The sequence below is a fragment of the Episyrphus balteatus genome, chromosome 1, assembly GCF_945859705.1.
Source record: "Episyrphus balteatus chromosome 1, idEpiBalt1.1, whole genome shotgun sequence".
NCBI classification, from domain to species: Eukaryota; Metazoa; Arthropoda; class Insecta; order Diptera; family Syrphidae; genus Episyrphus; species Episyrphus balteatus.
In genome coordinates this window covers 5,708,076-5,726,324 of record NC_079134.1, presented here as the reverse complement: position 1 = coordinate 5,726,324, position 18,249 = coordinate 5,708,076, and the positions used below count along the sequence as shown (strand labels likewise).

General features: G+C 33.3%; 2 protein-coding genes across 2 annotated transcripts; one reads left to right on the top strand and one right to left on the bottom strand.

The window, feature by feature from the left end:
- Positions 1-2,346: 2,346 nt before the first annotated feature.
- Positions 2,347-6,482, top strand: LOC129921399 (uncharacterized). Its single transcript, XM_056003206.1, has 2 exons — positions 2,347-2,743; positions 6,200-6,482. The coding sequence occupies exons 1-2, from the start codon at positions 2,420-2,422 to the stop codon at positions 6,359-6,361; spliced, it is 486 nt and encodes a 161-aa protein (XP_055859181.1). The 5' UTR covers positions 2,347-2,419; the 3' UTR covers positions 6,362-6,482.
- LOC129921398 (phospholipase A-2-activating protein) lies at positions 6,346-15,799 on the bottom strand. The gene is made up of 6 exons (XM_056003205.1): positions 15,496-15,799; positions 15,025-15,437; positions 9,279-9,729; positions 7,792-7,972; positions 7,294-7,727; positions 6,346-7,230 (listed from the first exon to the last, which is right to left on the bottom strand). Exons 1-6 carry the CDS (start codon positions 15,642-15,644, stop codon positions 6,525-6,527), a joined length of 2,334 nt encoding a protein of 777 aa, XP_055859180.1. The 5' UTR covers positions 15,645-15,799; the 3' UTR covers positions 6,346-6,524.
- Positions 15,800-18,249: the final 2,450 nt, after the last annotated feature.

Here is an 18,249-nt window from a genome sequence, read left to right as displayed (position 1 = left end):
TAATCAGTTCAAATAGCAGAAATGTCAAAACAAAAAATGTCTGAGCTAAATAATTCAATGTCAAAAGCAAAAAGTGTCCCAGCTAGATTATTCAATATCAAAACCAAAAATCAAATACTAAACTTGGTAATTTCTGTAAAGCTTCTATAAATTCATTAAGCAGGCTTTTCCGAAAAAAAGCTTTTTTCGTTTAAGTTTCTTTAACAGTATTTAAACAACTTATTACAAGTTGTTAAACAAATTTGAACTTCTATAAGCAATTAAATTCTGAAACAAGCTCAATACAAGCTGTATAAAAAGTAGTACCTGCGAGATCTCAATTTATAGAAGCTATTGTGCTAGTTGGGCCCAACTAACATTTCAGCTTCGATTAAGGTATTACAAAAGCTACATTTCAGCTTCTTTTAAACATTAGTAAGGTTGTTGGGCATGGAAAAAGGAGAACGTTATACAAGTTTGACCCTCTATAAGAAGTTTAAATGAAGCTTTACCGAAGCTTTGAGATTTGACAGATAGCTTCGGAAGAGCTTGTATAACTCTTTAATACATGTCTTATCGAAATTATAAAAACAACTACAAAAACAAAAAAAAAAAATTCTTTTTTTAATTGGTTTTTATTTGATTTGAATTGATTTGATTGGAATTTTATCTTTTGATCTGAAATTATATATATTATTCCATTTGTTTTTAGTATATCTATTAACAATAATTTTCAAAGTATATAATTTTTTTACCACACCCAGGAATCGAACTTCGTATCTGCTTGGTGGCAGTCCGCCACTCTACCCACTCGGCCATCCTAGTATATTCATTAATGAAGTCAAAAATTTAATCAGTTCAAATAGCAGAAATGTCAAAACAAAAAATGTCTGAGCTAAATAATTCAATGTCAAAAGCAAAAAGTGTCCCAGCTAGATTATTCAATATCAAAACCAAAAATCAAATACTAAACTTGGTAATTTCTGTAAAGCTTCTATAAATTCATTAAGCAGGCTTTTCCGAAAAAAAAGCTTTTTTCGTTTAAGTTTCTTTAACAGTATTTAAACAACTTATTACAAGTTGTTAAACAAATTTGAACTTCTATAAGCAATTAAATTCTGAAACAAGCTCAATACAAGCTGTATAAAAAGTAGTACCTGCGAGATCTCAATTTATAGAAGCTATTGTGCTAGTTGGGTAGTCCCCGTGAAATAGCTATAACTTCAGCTTATGAACTTGGTGGTAACACATATACAAGTTGTTGGTGTTCATTCAAAACCTTCAAAAATTTTCTGTATTTGGTTGAAATATGTACTTTTTAGAGTGCCATTTTCAAATTTTTGGGGCCACTAGGCTATTTAAGTAAAATAGTGCCAAAATGTGTCATTTCGGCAACGCTGTACGATATACCTCCAAAAACAAAAATAGCCCTGTTCCACTGGAGGTGGTAGTTTACTACTAGTAGATGTTTTGGTTAATCTAGTACTATCATCTACTCATGCTCTTCTTCCCGAGTAGATACGATTTTTTATTGAATTCGTTAAAAGTGCGTTCCATTGAAAATCGCTAGTAAACTACTAGTAGTACCTACTTTGCCACCTCCCAAAGGAACAGGCCTAATGTACAAACCCATTTTCATTAAAAAAAAATAACGAACTTCTTTTGAAATTACATCGTATACCGGAAATAAAATTGATTTCCTTTTCCAATTGGTCTAAAATCCAAACAGTGATGCCAATCTCCATAATTGCGATGTCACAAAAAAAAAATTGACACAAACGTCAATTTTTCGATTATTGTTTATCCCAAATAATCCACAACACAGTAGAGGTGCGTTCTTTTTCTAACAATAGTTAACTATTGTTAACTATCGTTAGCTTTTGTCGTTCCTAAACTACAAAATAGTTACGATTTGTAACTATTTGACAGATGAACATCGTTCCTAAACTCGTTTTGAAGTGTCAAATAGTTACAAATCGTAACTATTTCTAACTCACCTCCATGATATGAGTTGAACATTCATGAGATTGTTGATGTGTCAAAGTGGATGTTTTGTTTACAAAACGAACACAAAGATTTTTTTTCTTTTGAAATAAGAGGAAAAAATGAAAATAAAAAGGGAGTTTTGTAATTTTTTGGTGATAGATAATTTATTTTGAATAAGAAACAAAATTTTTTGCTATAATAATGGAAATAAAAGTATTCTCAAAAAAAATTAGCTGGTGGTTTGACAGTCTTACAATCTTTAACAATAAATCGTTCCTAAATGATTTGTAAAAAATTCAACGATTTCTAACAATGACACTTTAACAATAATTTTTGACATAACAACGATCGTTGACTATTGTTAGAAAAAGAACGCACCTTAGTGCAATAAAATAATAATTTCGTGTTTTTTTTTTCATAATTTAATAAATCCAAAAGAAAATCATCAAATAAAATGGGTTCACCTGAATTACCTGGTGAATCGAATGAAGATGATCTCCGTCCAAGTCCAATGCATATAATAAATCAAGGTGGAAATAATAGTGATGATAGCGATGGCGAAGATGGCAACGAATACGATGGTTACCAGCCACTTCCCATCACCGACCAAGGTGATGACTCAATGGAAATTGATAACAATTTATCAGAGCCAATAACTAATGGAGATCCAAACTTCCCAAATGTTGAAAGTATTGATGCTGAGGTTGAAAGAGAAGTATGGAGTCAACCACGTCCCCGAGAACTAGATCTTGAATTGGATAGTTCTAGGACAGAACAGGTGCGAAAATAAACAAATTACTTGTAAAATCTAGGAATCCAAGGAAAGTCAATGAATTTATAACGACTGTTGGACTGCATTACTTAAAGCTCAAATAACAAAGTTGTTAAAATAAAATTTGACCGCTCTCATTTTAGATTTTGCTCAAACTTTGTGAAGATGCTTTCTAGGACTAGGACAGGGATTTAATTTTAAGTTGTGTCGTTTCCCCGTTACCCGCTTTCGAACCTTTGAAAAATGTCATTTTCATGTTATTTTAATTTTGCTTCTGAAAACTTTTCTATTTAAGATCAGCGGAACAAATCTTTACATCGTTTAGGAGAAAGTAAGATTGTTGCGATTGATATTTAAAAGGCATTTCATTGAGTTTGGTATCAAGCTCTCTTATCAAAAATGCTTGCATTCGGTATTGATGAATCTCTTCTTCGTTGGATTAGAAATTTCCTTTCGAACTGTTCAATTCAAGTTGTATTGGATGGATTCAAGTCTGGTGTGCACCAGGGCTCCGTTTTGTCTCCGATTCTCCCATTTTTATTAATGATCTGCTCTCTGAAACTTCTAATCCATTAAATTGTTTCGTTGATGATAGTAACCTCAGTTTTTCATATTCGTTTGAAGATTCACACCCATGTCCTTCAAATGTGGAACTTCAAAGGCAAAATAGGCAAATGCCTTGTCCAATGGGGAATAAGAAACCGCGTAGAATTTAATGCTTCTAAAACACAATGCTGCTTACTATCGTTTAAACGAAACCTTCTCCCTTTGCTACTATCCATGAGAGGTACTTGCATCGAGGAAACTGAACAGCTTTCGATTCTAGGTATGTCCATTCCAAACGACCTTTTGTGGAATGAGCACATATTCGATGTTGCCAAAAACTCTGCGAAATGCCTAGGTTTCCTTCGAAGATGTAAGAAATATTTCACCACTTCTGATTACAATTTATAAAGCATATAATTCGTCCAAAGCTCGAGTATAATTCTCATATCTGGGCAGGTGGTCCTAAGACCTACTGGAGTTACTTGGATAGAATTCAAAATAGAGCTTTTAAAATAATGATAGGTGATAGGCTCATTACTGATACAATCCCACCCCTTGAGTACCTGCGGAATGTATCAAGCCTGTGCTTATTTTATAGGTATTTTTTTTAATGTTCTAATGAAAGAGTTAGCTGCATTCCTTTCCTTAAACAATTCAACCGTAATACTCTTACTTCAAGGAATGACCATCAGTTCACACTTGAGCCCAATTTCGGACGTACCGTCAAATAATACAAATCGTCGGTCTCATGAGAAAACCTCGTAACTCCCAAAATCAAAATTTTACAACAACAGAGTAGTTGGGAAGAAACGCGCTGTGCAAAATTTGAATTTAAGTCTATTTAGAGTTTTCGGAATGACTCCAAATTTTCTGGGTTGCTCCGCTGACATATTTTCTAAAGAATGGCATTCAAAAGTCAATTTTGAAAAAAAGTGGAGTTACGAGGTTTTCTCATGAGATCGACGAAATGTTCTTTCCTTAGTTGCACTACTAGAATATGAAATGCATTACACGCCTCAGTTTTTCCCTCCCATTTTAATGTTCAGAACTTAAAAACCAATGTGCATCGGTATCTCCTTTTACATCTATTCCTCTTTTCCTAAAGCTTGTACTGTGTTTACATACTATTAAGGGTACCCAAAACCCCTTTAGTGTAGTGTTTTTGTTTGAAACGACATTTTAAAGCTTTTAAATATGTTATTGTTTTTTGAGTAAATATTAAAAAATCTTGATGTATCACTTTTACTCTGTCCCGAAAAAAAAGGAATTCATGCAATTCAACACTGAAAAAAATGTTTATTTCGAACCTGCTGTACGCAGTGTTTTACGGTCGCCATTTCCGTTCAAAAGGCCGAAAGGATAGGTTTTTCTACCATTTTTATTCATAAACCTATGCTAAAATGTAGTCTACCAACTATTACCTTTAGTGAATTATTTAAGCTTGTTTTATGTTTTAAAAAATCAGCAATTTACTACTTCTAAAAATACAAATTCAGTTCTGAAAGGGTACAAAAATTAAATAATATGGAAAAAATTACCTAATTAAAAAAGTCGGATTTCTTAAGAAAAACATTTTTATTTCCGTTATTTATTGAATATTAACAAAAAGAGAAGATGAGAATTGAACAAGCCAACTTTTAATGTAACTTGCCAAAGTTTTGTAGTGCATTTTTTTACACTACGGTTCGTTGAATTAGGGTCATGTAAAATGTTTGACTACTTAGTTGGGAAAAAAAGTGATATTTGCTTTAAAACTGATGCAGATGAGTTAAAATGTTTGATTGTACTTTTTAGGGTTATTCAAGGTTCCGTAGCAAAAGAAAAAATTAAGCAGGGTGACCATTTTTTCGAATGCCCATAACTCCCAATATAAATGGCTGTGATTTTTTTTTTATTATTTTTCTGATGACAGTCATTATCTACTCTATCTACCGTTTTCGTTTTGACGTTGACTTTTGGCACACCCTGTATATAAACTCCTGCTTAAAATTAACGCACACTTTTTTCAAATGGCTTTAAAATTCTTTAGTGTATTTTTTTGTGTTTGCTTATTGTTTAGCAAGTCGAATAAATGCTAAACTGCAACAGTATTATAAACCAAAAAAAAAAAGATGAAACAATTTTAAGGATTCAAGGTCTGAAAACTTAAATTTTAAAATAAATACTTGGTATTGTCTTCTCTAGCGCATATGACAACTTGGAGTCTTCTGTTCATTCCACGAATTAACTTTTGAAGGTTTTGTTTTAACTCTTTTTTCACTGCAGTTTTCAGTTGATCAAGACTGCTTGGAGGTGGATTTCGGTAGCGAATGCATTTCTGCGATATTTCCTAGACGTCTTCTATTGATTTTAAATCCGGACTTCTGTGTGGTAAATCCAAAGCTTGCATATTTAAATCTTGAAGATATTCTCAAATCACTCTAGCATGCGTTATCGTGCATCAGACTAAACTGTGGACAAAATCTAGAGGTGATTGGAAGCGCATGCTGTTCGAGGATATCAGTCAAGTATCTCTGGGTACTCAACGTAGTTCTAGGAGAGCTCACTTACTCCGTACGTGTTGTAAAGCTGGTGTTACTCCATACAAATTTATGACTCTTCTCTAAAAGATTCGCGGGTTGACCAACGACTCTCTCCCCAAATCTTCCCACAAACATTTTATTCTATGCCTTGAAAATAAGATCACTCCTGTCTCATTTTAGAAAACTACAATGATACTGTTACATAAAGTAAAAATAGGACTTTTCAGAAAAATAAATACGATGTGCGTTAAATTTGAGCAGGAGTGTAGTACTATTAAAAACACATTTCCAAAGGTTATATAAAGATTCACTGACTTTCTCTTGATTCCGAGGTATAAATCTTACGGCACTCCACTATTAATCAAAGAATTAATTCCAACTATTTTCTTTCAAGATAATGTCTGCAATGGCTGGTATCACCTTACCAGATGTTGCAATACCCGATTGGGCACAAGGTGTGCCCGAGGAACGATGGAAGGAAGACCTCCTCGAAAGGATACGACAGCGCAAAGATATCTCACCAAATACAAACACAACAACTCGTAGAACATCATAAGTAGTTTTTTATTCACAATATTATGAGTGTCCATCTCACAGAAGCCAACTGTTCCGAATAATAACAAAGTGTTAATAAGTCCCCATAAGTGTTACAATTAAAATAAAATATTTAACATAAATTTTCGTTTTTCTTTCATTTTTTTTTTGTTTTGTTCTTTTGTTCAGAAAGCAGCTAAAAGAGCTTTAGAAGCTGCTTGTAGCTTCTCGAATCCAGCTGTTTGAGGGTGTTCTGCGAAGACTCGAATTTTGTCCATGACCGAGTCTACGGATATTATTTGGACACTGCTCAGTGGCCCATGGATTGTCGTTGTGAGATTGCCAATTGCCTGAATCGACCGGTAGCATGCTTCCAAGTCATTCGACCAGGTTAGCAACTCGATGATGCCCTCGGTGATGAGGCGACACATGTCGCTATTGGCAGCAGCTTGATTCTGCGATATGGTGGCGTTCAGATAGAATGTCGCTATTGCAATTTGAAGATTGGCACTGCCTGATTTAATGCCTTTGACGATTTCAATTGTTGGCTCTAGACATGACTCGACTTGCTGACGACCGCTAGGATGATTCATCATGTTGGCGAGACACCGAATGATCATAAGTTGATTGGGTGCCGATGTATTCAGATTGGGTAAAATAATCTCAAGGAATTTGAAAGAATTGAGGAAATTGAATATTTGTTCATTTCGAATGGCTAAACGGGTAATGTCAAGGACAGGGAAGAGTATGTCGCTGGGCCATCGGAGCAGATGACGCAGAGCTTCGATTGCAGTCTTATCGATTTCAGGAACATCAGCGGCTAATCGAACGACAGTTTCTAAAAGATTATCGCTAACTCCTGTTCCTTCAACTTGCTTTTGATTGAATTCTCTGAAAAGAAGCAGGATGATTTTTTTCAATGCGCTTAATCCAATCATGATTGATTTAACTCACCTCAATTTTTCCAAGACCTTTTGCGGGTCACACTTGTCGAAAGTTAAAAACTGGGTCACCGGAAAATGTTTGCCTGAGCTAAAATTAACTTGAACTTTAGCTGGAGCTTGAGTTGAATAACTTGAAGCTCCAGTGAATGGATCAACATTTCCACCAGCTGATGTACTGTTTGCAGCTGAACCGGGAACATATCTTGAGCCTCCAGTAAATGGATCTTGATAGCCGCTAACTGATGGTTGTGGTTCAGAAGGAACATCGCTACTTTTTGCATTTTTCACAATGAAATTTGCAACTTCATCAAGATATGCTTGGGGTAGTTCGTTTTTGTGGATAAATGTTTGTGCCACTTGCCATGGGTCCTCACCACGATTGTAGGGTAAATTGAGGGGTGGTGCGTCGTCGGAGATATCAACAGAGAACACATAGTCGTAGCTCTAAAAATAAATTAATGAAAATTATTTATATATTTGAAAAATTAAGTTTTTTTGAAAAACAAACCTTTCCTTCAAATTGTTTCTTTGAAGCTGAAGGACCTCCAGTTGCGCCTGTAACATCTCCAACTAGATTCCATTTGCTATTTTCCCAAATGTAACATTTTACGGAGCCATCCGGGTGGCGACAAATTTTCTTTTGTCCGTCAGCTGTACCATCGATTAACAGAGAATTGACTCCAGGTAAACTGTTGATAAAAAAAAAAATAGATTCAGAACAAAGATATCAGAGATTCTCTTTTATCAACAAGAAAGCAATAATTCTAAATGGCACATCAACTTTCTTATCTACACTAACTAACATTATATCTCTAATATAAGATCTACAATAATTTAAAAAAAAAAAAAAGTTTAAAAAACGGCATATATAGTAAATAATTGCAAACGTTCCGATTCTGAAGTCGCCTTATTAGTTTTCGGAAGGAAGTCGTTCAAACGCCAAAATTTTTCTTGGTTAACTTTTCAGTCAGCTTTCCAACTGGAACAACTAAATTGGAAATATTATTTTGACTGCCAACTTATGTTTACTAAAGGTGCCCAATAGAAATTGTTAGAAAGAACCGTCTTTGAGAAAATTGTAATAATTCGAATCATTTATATCCTCTTTAAATTGTACGAGGGGGGTCAAAAATTTCGAGCAATGAAGCGGTGGGAAAATTTGCCTTGGAGCAAATTTTCTACCTCCTATCGTTTGGATTTACATTAGAGCAAATTATACTAAGTTTGGTTAAAAACGGATCATTAGTATTTGTATTTCGTTAAGTTTACAAGTGATCTAATTTTGCAAGCCAAGGCTTTCAGTTCACAAGACCCATTCTGCGGGGACTACCTTATAGAAATCTGGGTCCATTTTAGTAAGTTACTAATACAAAATTCCATTATTTTCTAAAATAATTGACTCACAGTTAAAAACGCTGTTGAAAAATTTCATTAAAATTTGAAATTTGTTTATCGATGCCAAATTTTAAAAAAAAATTTAAACACCTGTGGTATAAAAAAAGGATATGTAGGTGGCCGACAAACAAAAATATGCGCGTCTAAAGGGAATTTCAGAATATTAATAGTTTTTATCGTATCTAGAGTTCGTAGGAAGTTATTGGTTGCAAAATGCAAAAAAAAAACGCATCAGTTTTTTTACAATATTTCTTCTAATACATTACCATTAAAAAAATGTTATAACCAGGGAATTTGCCTTTTTTTCTTGCTCAATCGTAAGACACTATAGATTAAAAACAAACACGTTTCACGTCCCCCTCGAGCCAAATATATGAATTTTATTTTGCCTTTTTTATGCCTTTTCTTTCGTTAATGCCTTTTTTTGCCTTTTGTCTTGTTATTGCCTTTTTTATGCCTTTTTCTATGTTTTTTATCTTTTTAGCGTCTTTAAAGTAATGCCTACACACAAAACATTCAAATACAAACAAAAAGCTAACTCAATATACTACTTACTCAATATATCTATATTAAGGATTTACTAATTATATAAAAACTTACTCTGTTTTCTTCATATCTCCAAGTTCCTCATTCATCTTTTCGGCTCGAACTTTGACAGCTTCATTAAATGCAGTGAGGACAGCTTCACTTGCATATCGGGAAGTATCTCTAGTAAACACCCTGACGACTCCATCACTGCTGCCAGTGACAATGTCGCCATTTTTAAGACATGCTACAGACCACACGGATTGGGTTGGATGAATAATAGGCCGACCCAATTCCCCAGAGTTAATACTCCACATACGCAGTGTGCTATCTTCTCCACCTGAAACAACAACATCTCGCCCAAGAGCAAGGTTTTGTGCAATAGAATAAATGTAATTCGAATGACCGCAAAGTTCCCGGACACATTCGCCATCCTCGTTCCAATACCGAATGACTGCATCATTGGCACAACTGACTAAAGATCCATCGCCAAGGCTAGCCAAACCACGAACACAATCGGTGTGTCCTGTTAGATGGAGTTAAGTTTTACTATTATCTTAAGAAAGAATATGTATAGTGGAGTGTCGTAATATTTATACCAGGGAATCAAGGGAAAGTCAATGAATCTTTATATAAACTTTGGAAATGTGTTTTTATTTAGTTTACATTTTATAAACATTTCTAAATGCCAATGTATGACATTTTGCCGAAGTTCAATACCGATCATTTATTCCTATAACATTGACGGAATTTCTTTATCTAGAGTTACCGGAAAAAAGGATGTTGGTGTTATCTTCGACCTAAAATTTACCTTCACTGGTCACATTGACTATATTGTTGCTAAAGCTCGCTCAATACTTGGCTTTATTTCAAGAAATTCGAAAGACTTCTCTGATGCATTCATTCTTAGGTCTCTTTATTTTGAATATGTAAGATCTATTCTAGAATAATGTTGTATCATTTGGAACCTAATATACCTATGCAGTTAATTTTGCAAGAATGGAAAAAAATCCAGAAACGTTTTACAAGGATAGCTTGGAATATCTTACGTTGGAATATTGAAATGCCTTCTTTTAACTCTAGATGTTTATTACTTGGCGTCCAAACTTTAGAAACGCGGCGAAAGTGCTTTGATGTAATGTTTGTGAGGGATATTATTAACTACAAAATCAATTGCACTGATTTATTTTCATTTATAAACATTGGTGTACCATTTCGTTAACTAATTTCGTTTTCTTTCACTCTATTAAGGAGTACTTTAAATTTTTACTGCTTTTTCTGGAGTGATAGAAGATAATGAGAGTAATTTTTTTTTGTAATTGTGTGTGTGACAAGGCAAAAATGGATAATTTCCTTGAAAAAAATAGTGATAACAGGCCTAGGGAAAAAATTTTATGAATTTAAAAAAAAATTAATATTAATAAGTCAGCTATTACATGAAGCCTCATCTCAAGAGGCTTCACTCTTTTTTCGAATTTTCTTTTGATAATTGATAATCATTCTTTGAGGCGCGTACTATTAGTCAACTATTACATGAAGCCTCGAGAGGCTTGACTCTTTTTTCGAATTTTCTTTTGATAATCATTCTGTGAGGCACGTAAGTAGAAAATTATTGCCAAAAAAACACTTGAAATCGATTTTTATGATTTTTTTTACAGAAAACAGAGCTGCGTTCTTGTAATAGTCAACGATCGTTGTTATGTCAAAAAATATTGTTGATGTGTCATTGTTAGAAATTGTTGGGTTTTTTACAAATCATTTAGGAACGATTTATTGTTAGATATTGTTAAACTGTCAAACCATAAAAAAAATTGTTTTGAGAATACTTTTATTTGCATATCGCACCCCCGGTGGAACAACGACGTAAGTGCAAATTTTGAATTTTCTGAGTTAAGTATGCCATAGTTTCAAGAAAAGGTATTTCCTTCCGATGAAACAAAGACCCAATTGAAAATGTTCTATTTGTATCCAGGGGGCAGAAATGTCTTTGGACCGTTACATTGTTTTCAAACGTTTTCAAAATGTTAAATCGAGTTTTCTGAAGAATCAACATTTTTGCACTTACGTCGTTGTACCACCGGAGGTGCGATATGTAATTGTAACAAAAAATCATGTTTTTTTAATCAAAATAAATTCTCTCGCATCATAAAATTACAAAAATCTCTTTTTATTTTCATTTTTCCGCCTATATCAAAATAAAAAAAATCTGTGTGTTCGTTTTGTAAACAAAATATCCACTTTGACACATCAACAATCTCATGAATGTTCAACTCATATCATGGAGGTGAGTTGGAAATAGTTACGATTTGTCACTATTTGACACTTCAAAACGAGTTTAGGAACGATGTTCATCTGTCAAATAGTTACAAATCGTAACTATTTTGTAGTTTAGGAACGACAAAAGTTAACGATTGTTAACAATAGTTAACTATTGTTAGAAAAAGAACGCACCTCTTTAAAATTGCGAGTGCTCTTATTTTCTTTTGTTCGTTTGGTACTGACAGATGAGCGAAATTCCGAATTACACCAAGAAGCAAAAAGAAATGAGGAAATGTTGAAAAAAGAAAAAGTGGAAAAAGAAACGCCAAAAAAGAGTCTCGGACTCACGACCCACGACTCTCCGGTCGGATAATTTTTTCTTTCATCTTTTTTCTCTTTTGCACTCATTATGTTTAAAAAGAGTCGCGCCTCTTGAGGCTTCATGTAGTAGCTGACTAACATAATAAGCGTTCGTTAATAAGTCTGCTTCTACACGAAGACGCAGAAATTATATTTGAATTTCCTTTTGATTTTCGTTTCGGTGCGTCGCGCGCTTTTACATGTAGTATTTTTTTGAAGACTCAAATTTGACAGCTATTTTCTTTGGGTTTTTTTTTTGTTCTTGTTTTCGTATGACGACTTCTACAGGAAGACGTAGACGCACAAGATGCACATAAGAACAAGGGAGAGAGAAAGATCGATTTCTCCTTTGCTCTTATGTGTATCTTGTGCGTCTACGTCTTCGTGTAGAAGTAGACTATGAATTTTAATTCCAAAAAAAAAAAAAAAACACCCAAATATACAAAAACAAAAAAACAACTCCAGTGGGGCCTATGTGCAACGAAAACTTTTGAATAAATTAAAAACGTTACTATACACGCAAATAATACACAACCGACAAAGCAGACTCCGCGACCGACGAAATAAAATAAAACAGAACAGCAAAAAAAAGATCAAGATCAAAGAGAAACGTCAAAAAGAGTCACAAAATTTTTTTCCGGAGACTCACGGTCAGGGATGGGACTTTTTGAAAAAAATGTCGAGGTAGGTTTGAACAAAAATAACGCAGTAGATTCATTTTTATCGCAGTAGATTTTTATATTTGTATAAAATTTTATAAAAATTAACAAAAACTTAACATTTCATATTTCATATTCTATTTGCAGTGGAAAATCTGAGAATTTTACACAAAAATCTCAAAAGTCAATAGAAAACGACATAAAATTCTCAGATTTTCCACTGCAAATAGAATATGAAATCTAGTTTTGTAATTGTGTACGAAATCTGAGCGTATAAAAAAAATAAAACAACAACAAATTTTCAAACAAATGTCAAACAGAGGAGTGTGTGTGAAAGTGCGTGTGTTTGTATGCGTGAATCTTGATCAAAATCCAGATTCAGGGGGCCTATTACGTAAAACGATTATCGTTTAGATCGGCTCGTTATCGTTGAAAAGCGACTCCGTAAAACGATTATCGTATAAAAACGATGACACGCGACTGCGTAAAACGAAAATCGTTTAAGGCTGAACGATACTCGTTTTTTTCAATACGACTGACATTTTGCTGTCGTTTGGCTTTCCTTTTGGTTTTGTTGTGGAAAATATTTTGTGTCTACTAGTGATATTCCTCTTGAAATAATTAAAATAAAAACTAATTGGAAGAGAAGATGTAAATAAATACACTTTTTATTCGTCGTTTAAAAAATATTTTCGTGTCTGCCAGTGATATTCCTATTCGGCTAAAAAATGTGAATACATTATATTTGGAAATAAAGAATGAAAATAATCAAATATTTTATACATTAAATATGCCGCCACCAAATGGATGTTGTTCTTGTTATCATATGTATGGAAAACAATCCAGGCCTTGCTAATGTCGAATTCCTTTCAATTGAAAAATCGAATTTTCGGCGATCTCGAAGCGAATTTTTTCTGAAAATCATGTTCCATACAAAAAAAATTCGCCTCAAACGAAGCAGAATTCGAATTTTTTGTAATCCCTCTTTTTTAAGAGATTTACACGGATTTGCACACACACTTTGAACATTTGACATTTCTCAAACGTCAAGCTGAAAGTTTTCTTCGTGTTGTTTGTTTATTTGAGAACACCAAACTTCAAATAAAGAGTAAATTTTAATTGAATATCGTATTTTTATTGCGGAAAAATATGAAATAAATAAAAAAAAACAATGTGCGATCAAAATATATTTTTTCCTGGCATAGTTCTTGTTAAACCTTCTCTGTAAAACCACAGCATACGGCCAAAATAATAACCTTCTACCTCATCTTCACTCAGATTTTAATAATAACTGCAATTTCCCTTTGATTCTGATTAAAATAAATCTATATTACCGAAGAAAATAAACAAAATTTTTGATCAAAGGAATCTCTGGTTTTATTTTGCAGAAATTGTTTTGGTTTCAGCTTGACGTTCGTGTAAAAATTGTTGTCAAATGACACACATACAATCGCAAAAAGAATTCGGTCTGTTTTCATGTTCCTTTTTAAGACCAAAAATTCGATTTTTTTGAGGCGATTCAAAAAATTGAAAGGAATTCGACATAATTTACTTTTTTTTTTGTTTGTTTATATAGCCAATTTTGACAGTCACAATTAGGAGTGAAGTTAGTTGCGCTTGAAAAAAGAATTAATTCATTATCGTTTTATGTAGTCGCTCTTTGTCGCGACTATCGTTTGTCGTAGCTATCGTTGTTTTGCCGTTCGTTTCGTATTATGTAATAGGCCCCCAGATTTCTGATTCTCAGATTAATTTTTTTGTCATTTTTTTGAATCTCAAGACGCAAATAGATCATGAAATCTGAGATTCTTCCTCTATTTCCCCTCTTCACCCCCCCTTTCAGCTGTCTAATTCACAAATCTCATTCTGAGATTCGTCAATAGAAAACGACAATAGTTTTACTTTTGGTATAGTTTTTATTATACTTCTGATGGGTTCATAAGTGTGTGTAAATCTGACTAAAAATGTGGAGTAAATCCGGGGTACTCCGTAGTACTAAAATTACTCTGGATTAATTGTTTTTTTTTACACTTTTGTGGCGTCAAAGAACACAAAACCTTTAAAAGTGCAAAAATAAGTACTAAAAGGGTACACTCATTGGAGTGAAAGAAAACGACATAAGACACTCTCATCTGTTTTATGTCCCTTATCGCAGAGTAAATTAACCAAATACACGTTGAACCAATAACACGTTGTTTCAAACAAGCAAACTCAGTCTGTAATGTTTTAGACTTAAACATGTACTTAAGCAGAGAATGTTTTGAGAAAAAACTATTTTCAATAATGAATTCTGATGAATTAAGTTAAGAATCTTTTTGTTAAATATAATTAAGTAGTCTATAAAAGAAATTTTAGCTCTGTTTGATGAAGAAATAAATACAAAATAGAGAGCGATCAAATTTTTGTTTAACTTTGTTATTTGAGCTTTTAGTAATGCAATCCAACACTCGTTATACAGATTCATTGACTCTTTCTGGATTCCTAGATTTTACAAATTTTATTCTTAACAACACTCCACTTAGGAGTATGTGTAATCACTTTACCTTGTAAGACTTTTAAACGTTCCCCAGCAGCATTCCAATAGACAATAGTCTTGTCTGCCGACCCTGTTACAAATTGTTTGTTTGGTAAAGATATCACAGCCCAGACAGCGCTTTCGTGGCCTTTTAAAACCACAGCGCAAGATAGACCAGACTCGTCAATGGTCCAAATACGAGCAGTTTTGTCCCAACTTCCTGAAACAATACTCATCGACTCGACTCCTTTGCTAATCGAACAAACAGTCGAGTCGTGTCCCTTCAAGACGCACGCGGGAACATAACCATCCTCTTTGTAAACACAGATAGTTGCATCATTGCTGCCAGTACAAATAAGTCCTTCAGCTTCAAGATAATACACACACGACACAAAATTTGAATGATCTCGTAAGGTTACACCTTCGATATATTCGTCATCTCTACAAAAAACAAATGATATGCAAACTTTATCTTTGTTCTAGTTAATTGAATTTTTACCCAGATTTTTTCCATATTTTTGCTGTTTTATCGCGTGATCCAGAAATAATATTTTCGCCAGTAGCCGGCGAAACAGAACGTACATCATTGCTATGACCATGCAATTCACAGGACAATTTATAATCGTCCAGAGTAACTGGTGAAGTCATTTTTGTATTTTTTTTTTGTGGAATTACGTGATTAAATTAATACTTAAAAATATTTAATTGTAAAAATTGTTTAATAAAAAGACAATTTTTGGTGATTCGCGGATTATTAAAAATACTTTGTCGATGCGGTCTTCGCGTCTTCGAAAAAGTGAAAATGCAATTTGCAAGTTTTTTGACATTTCTTTGTGCGTAAATGGGGTGTTGCCAGGTAAAAATTATGAAAGTTTATTAATTATAATCGATTGGTATAAAAATTTGTACTGGTGTTTACACGGCGTAGCATGGAAAGCCCTGTTCCATTGGAGGTGGTAGTTTATTCGTGATTAGAAATCTAGTACAACAACTACACATTCCTATCTCCTCGAGTAGAAAATCATGTGTTAATTCTAGTACTAGATCTACTCATGAGTAAACTACCACCTGAATGGAACGGGGCTAAAGCGTGAAACAGATTGAAGCAGCACCAGCAACAGCGGCAACAAACAACAACAAAATGAAACATGTTTTTGTTGTTTTTACACGAAATTTCAATATTAAGCCCTGTTCCATTGGGAGGTGGCAAAGTACTACTAGTAGTTTACTAGCGATTTTCAATGGAAAGCACTTTCAACGAATTCAATAGAAATTGTATCTACTCTTGAAGAAGAGCATGAGTAGATGATAGTACTAGATTAACCAAACTAACTAGTAGTAGATCATCTAATGGAATAGGGCTAGATGAATTGACGGTGCTGGGGGTCAATTCCCGATCTGTGCAGCTGTGAAGTGATAAGTTTTATCACCTTTTCATAATAAAATCGATTCTTGAATTGTGAAAAAATTAAAACAAATATCTAAACCTTTTCACATGATAAATTATTTATCAAAACCGAATATTTTTGTGAAAAATAATAAACAAATAAAAAACACAATTAAAAAAAAAAATAAACAATCTCAACTACACCCGGATTCGAACCTAGGCCGGTATTTATAATATTTCGAATTTATTTATTATGAAAACTTTTGTTCATATAAGCTATTTTTCTCCAAAATCAAAGTTTTTTTCATTTAGTACTTTTTAGTACACATATCTTATCACATTGAGTTTGAGAATCGCATAAGGGGTGCCTCCCAACTAGCACAACAGCTTCTATGAATTGAGATCTCGCAGGCACTACTTTTTATACAGCTTGTATTGAGCTTGCTTCAGAATTTAATTGCTTATAGAAGTTCGAACTTGTTTAACAACTTTTAATAAGTTGTTTAAATACTGCTAAAGAAACTTAAACGAAAAAAGTTTGTTTTCGGAAAAGCCTGATTAGTGTGTTTATAGGAGCTTTACAGAAATTACCAAGTTTAGTATTTGATTTTTGGTTTTGATATTGAATAATGTAGCTCGGACATTTTTTGGTTTTGACATTGAATAATTTAGCTCAGACATTTTTTTTTTGACATTTCTGCTAGGATGGCCGAGTGGGTTGAGTGGCGGACTGCCACCAAGTAGGTACGAAGTTCGATTCCTGGGTGTGGTAAAACAAATTATATACTTTTAAAATTATTATCAATAGATATACTTAAAAGTAATGGAATAATATATATAATTTCAGGTCAAAAGATAAAATTCATGATTTAAAATAAAATAAAAACCAGTTAAAAAAGAATTCTTTTTTGTTTTTGTAGTTTTTTTGTTTTATTTTCGATAAGGCATGTATTAAAGAGCTATACAAGCTCTTCCGAAGGTATCTGTCAAATCTCAAAGCTTCGGTAAAGCTTCGTTTAAACTTCTTATAGAGGGTCAAACTTGTATAACGTTCTCCTTTTTCCATGCCCAACAACCTTACTAAAGTTTAAAAGAAGCTGAAATGTAGCTTTTGTAATACCTTAAGGTCCATTTTCTTCACTCGGAGTTGAACAAAACTTGAGAATTTTTATATTAAAAATTCTCAAGTTATGTTCAACTCCGAGTGAAGAAAATGGACCTAAGTCGGTACGATGCTCGCTCTAAATTTTAGCAAGTTATCGATAACTTGTATGGGAATTTTATCTCAGCTAAAATTTAGCGCGAGCAGCGTACCATGCTTTAACCGAAGCTGAAATGTTAGTTGGGCTGTGAAGTGATAAAATGAAAAAACGCTGTGAAAATTGAAATGATATTATTTTTATCACTTCACAGCTTCACAGATCGGGAATTGAACCAGATTAAAATATGAAGGTAAATTTATTACAGGTAGAAAATCGAAGTCAGTATTGTGGAGGAAAGTTCTGGAGGAGATAAAATGTGTGACTCCAGATTTTAATTCCAACAAAGATTTTTTTTATCACGTCCATCATTAAGCAAAAATTTTTTTTAAACGTAAAACTTTTTGTCAATCAGCATCGCATCGTAATCAGCTGAGCAACGATCAGCATCGCAAAAAAGCAGTGATGCTTAATCACTACCAAAAAATTTGACGTTTGTGAATTTACCCTTTATACCGAAGATTGAAATAAAACAACAACAATTTCTAATTAACAAATTTGATTTATTTAAATAATCATTTGTTTATGTACTCTTATGAAGATATTCATTTTTTCAAACTAATTCATGCAGCAAAAAGTCTTACTACTTTTTACTATTACACATCAT

What these genes read in the sequence shown, in the direction of transcription:
- LOC129921399 (XM_056003206.1), top strand. Translation starts at nt 2,420, where the DNA reads ATGGGTTCACCTGAATTACCTGGTGAATCGAATGAAGATGATCTCCGT. An exon ending in ATAGTTCTAGGACAGAACAG is followed by an intron (nt 2,744 to 6,199) that starts GTGCGAAAATAA and finishes TTTTCTTTCAAG; the next exon opens with ATAATGTCTGCAATGGCTGG.
- LOC129921398 (XM_056003205.1), bottom strand. Translation starts at nt 15,644, where the DNA reads ATGACTTCACCAGTTACTCTGGACGATTATAAATTGTCCTGTGAATTG. An exon ending in AAAATATGGAAAAAATCTGG is followed by an intron (nt 15,438 to 15,495) that starts GTAAAAATTCAA and finishes TGTTTTTTGTAG; the next exon opens with AGATGACGAATATATCGAAG. An exon ending in AGAAACAATTTGAAGGAAAG is followed by an intron (nt 7,728 to 7,791) that starts GTTTGTTTTTCA and finishes ATTTATTTTTAG; the next exon opens with AGCTACGACTATGTGTTCTC.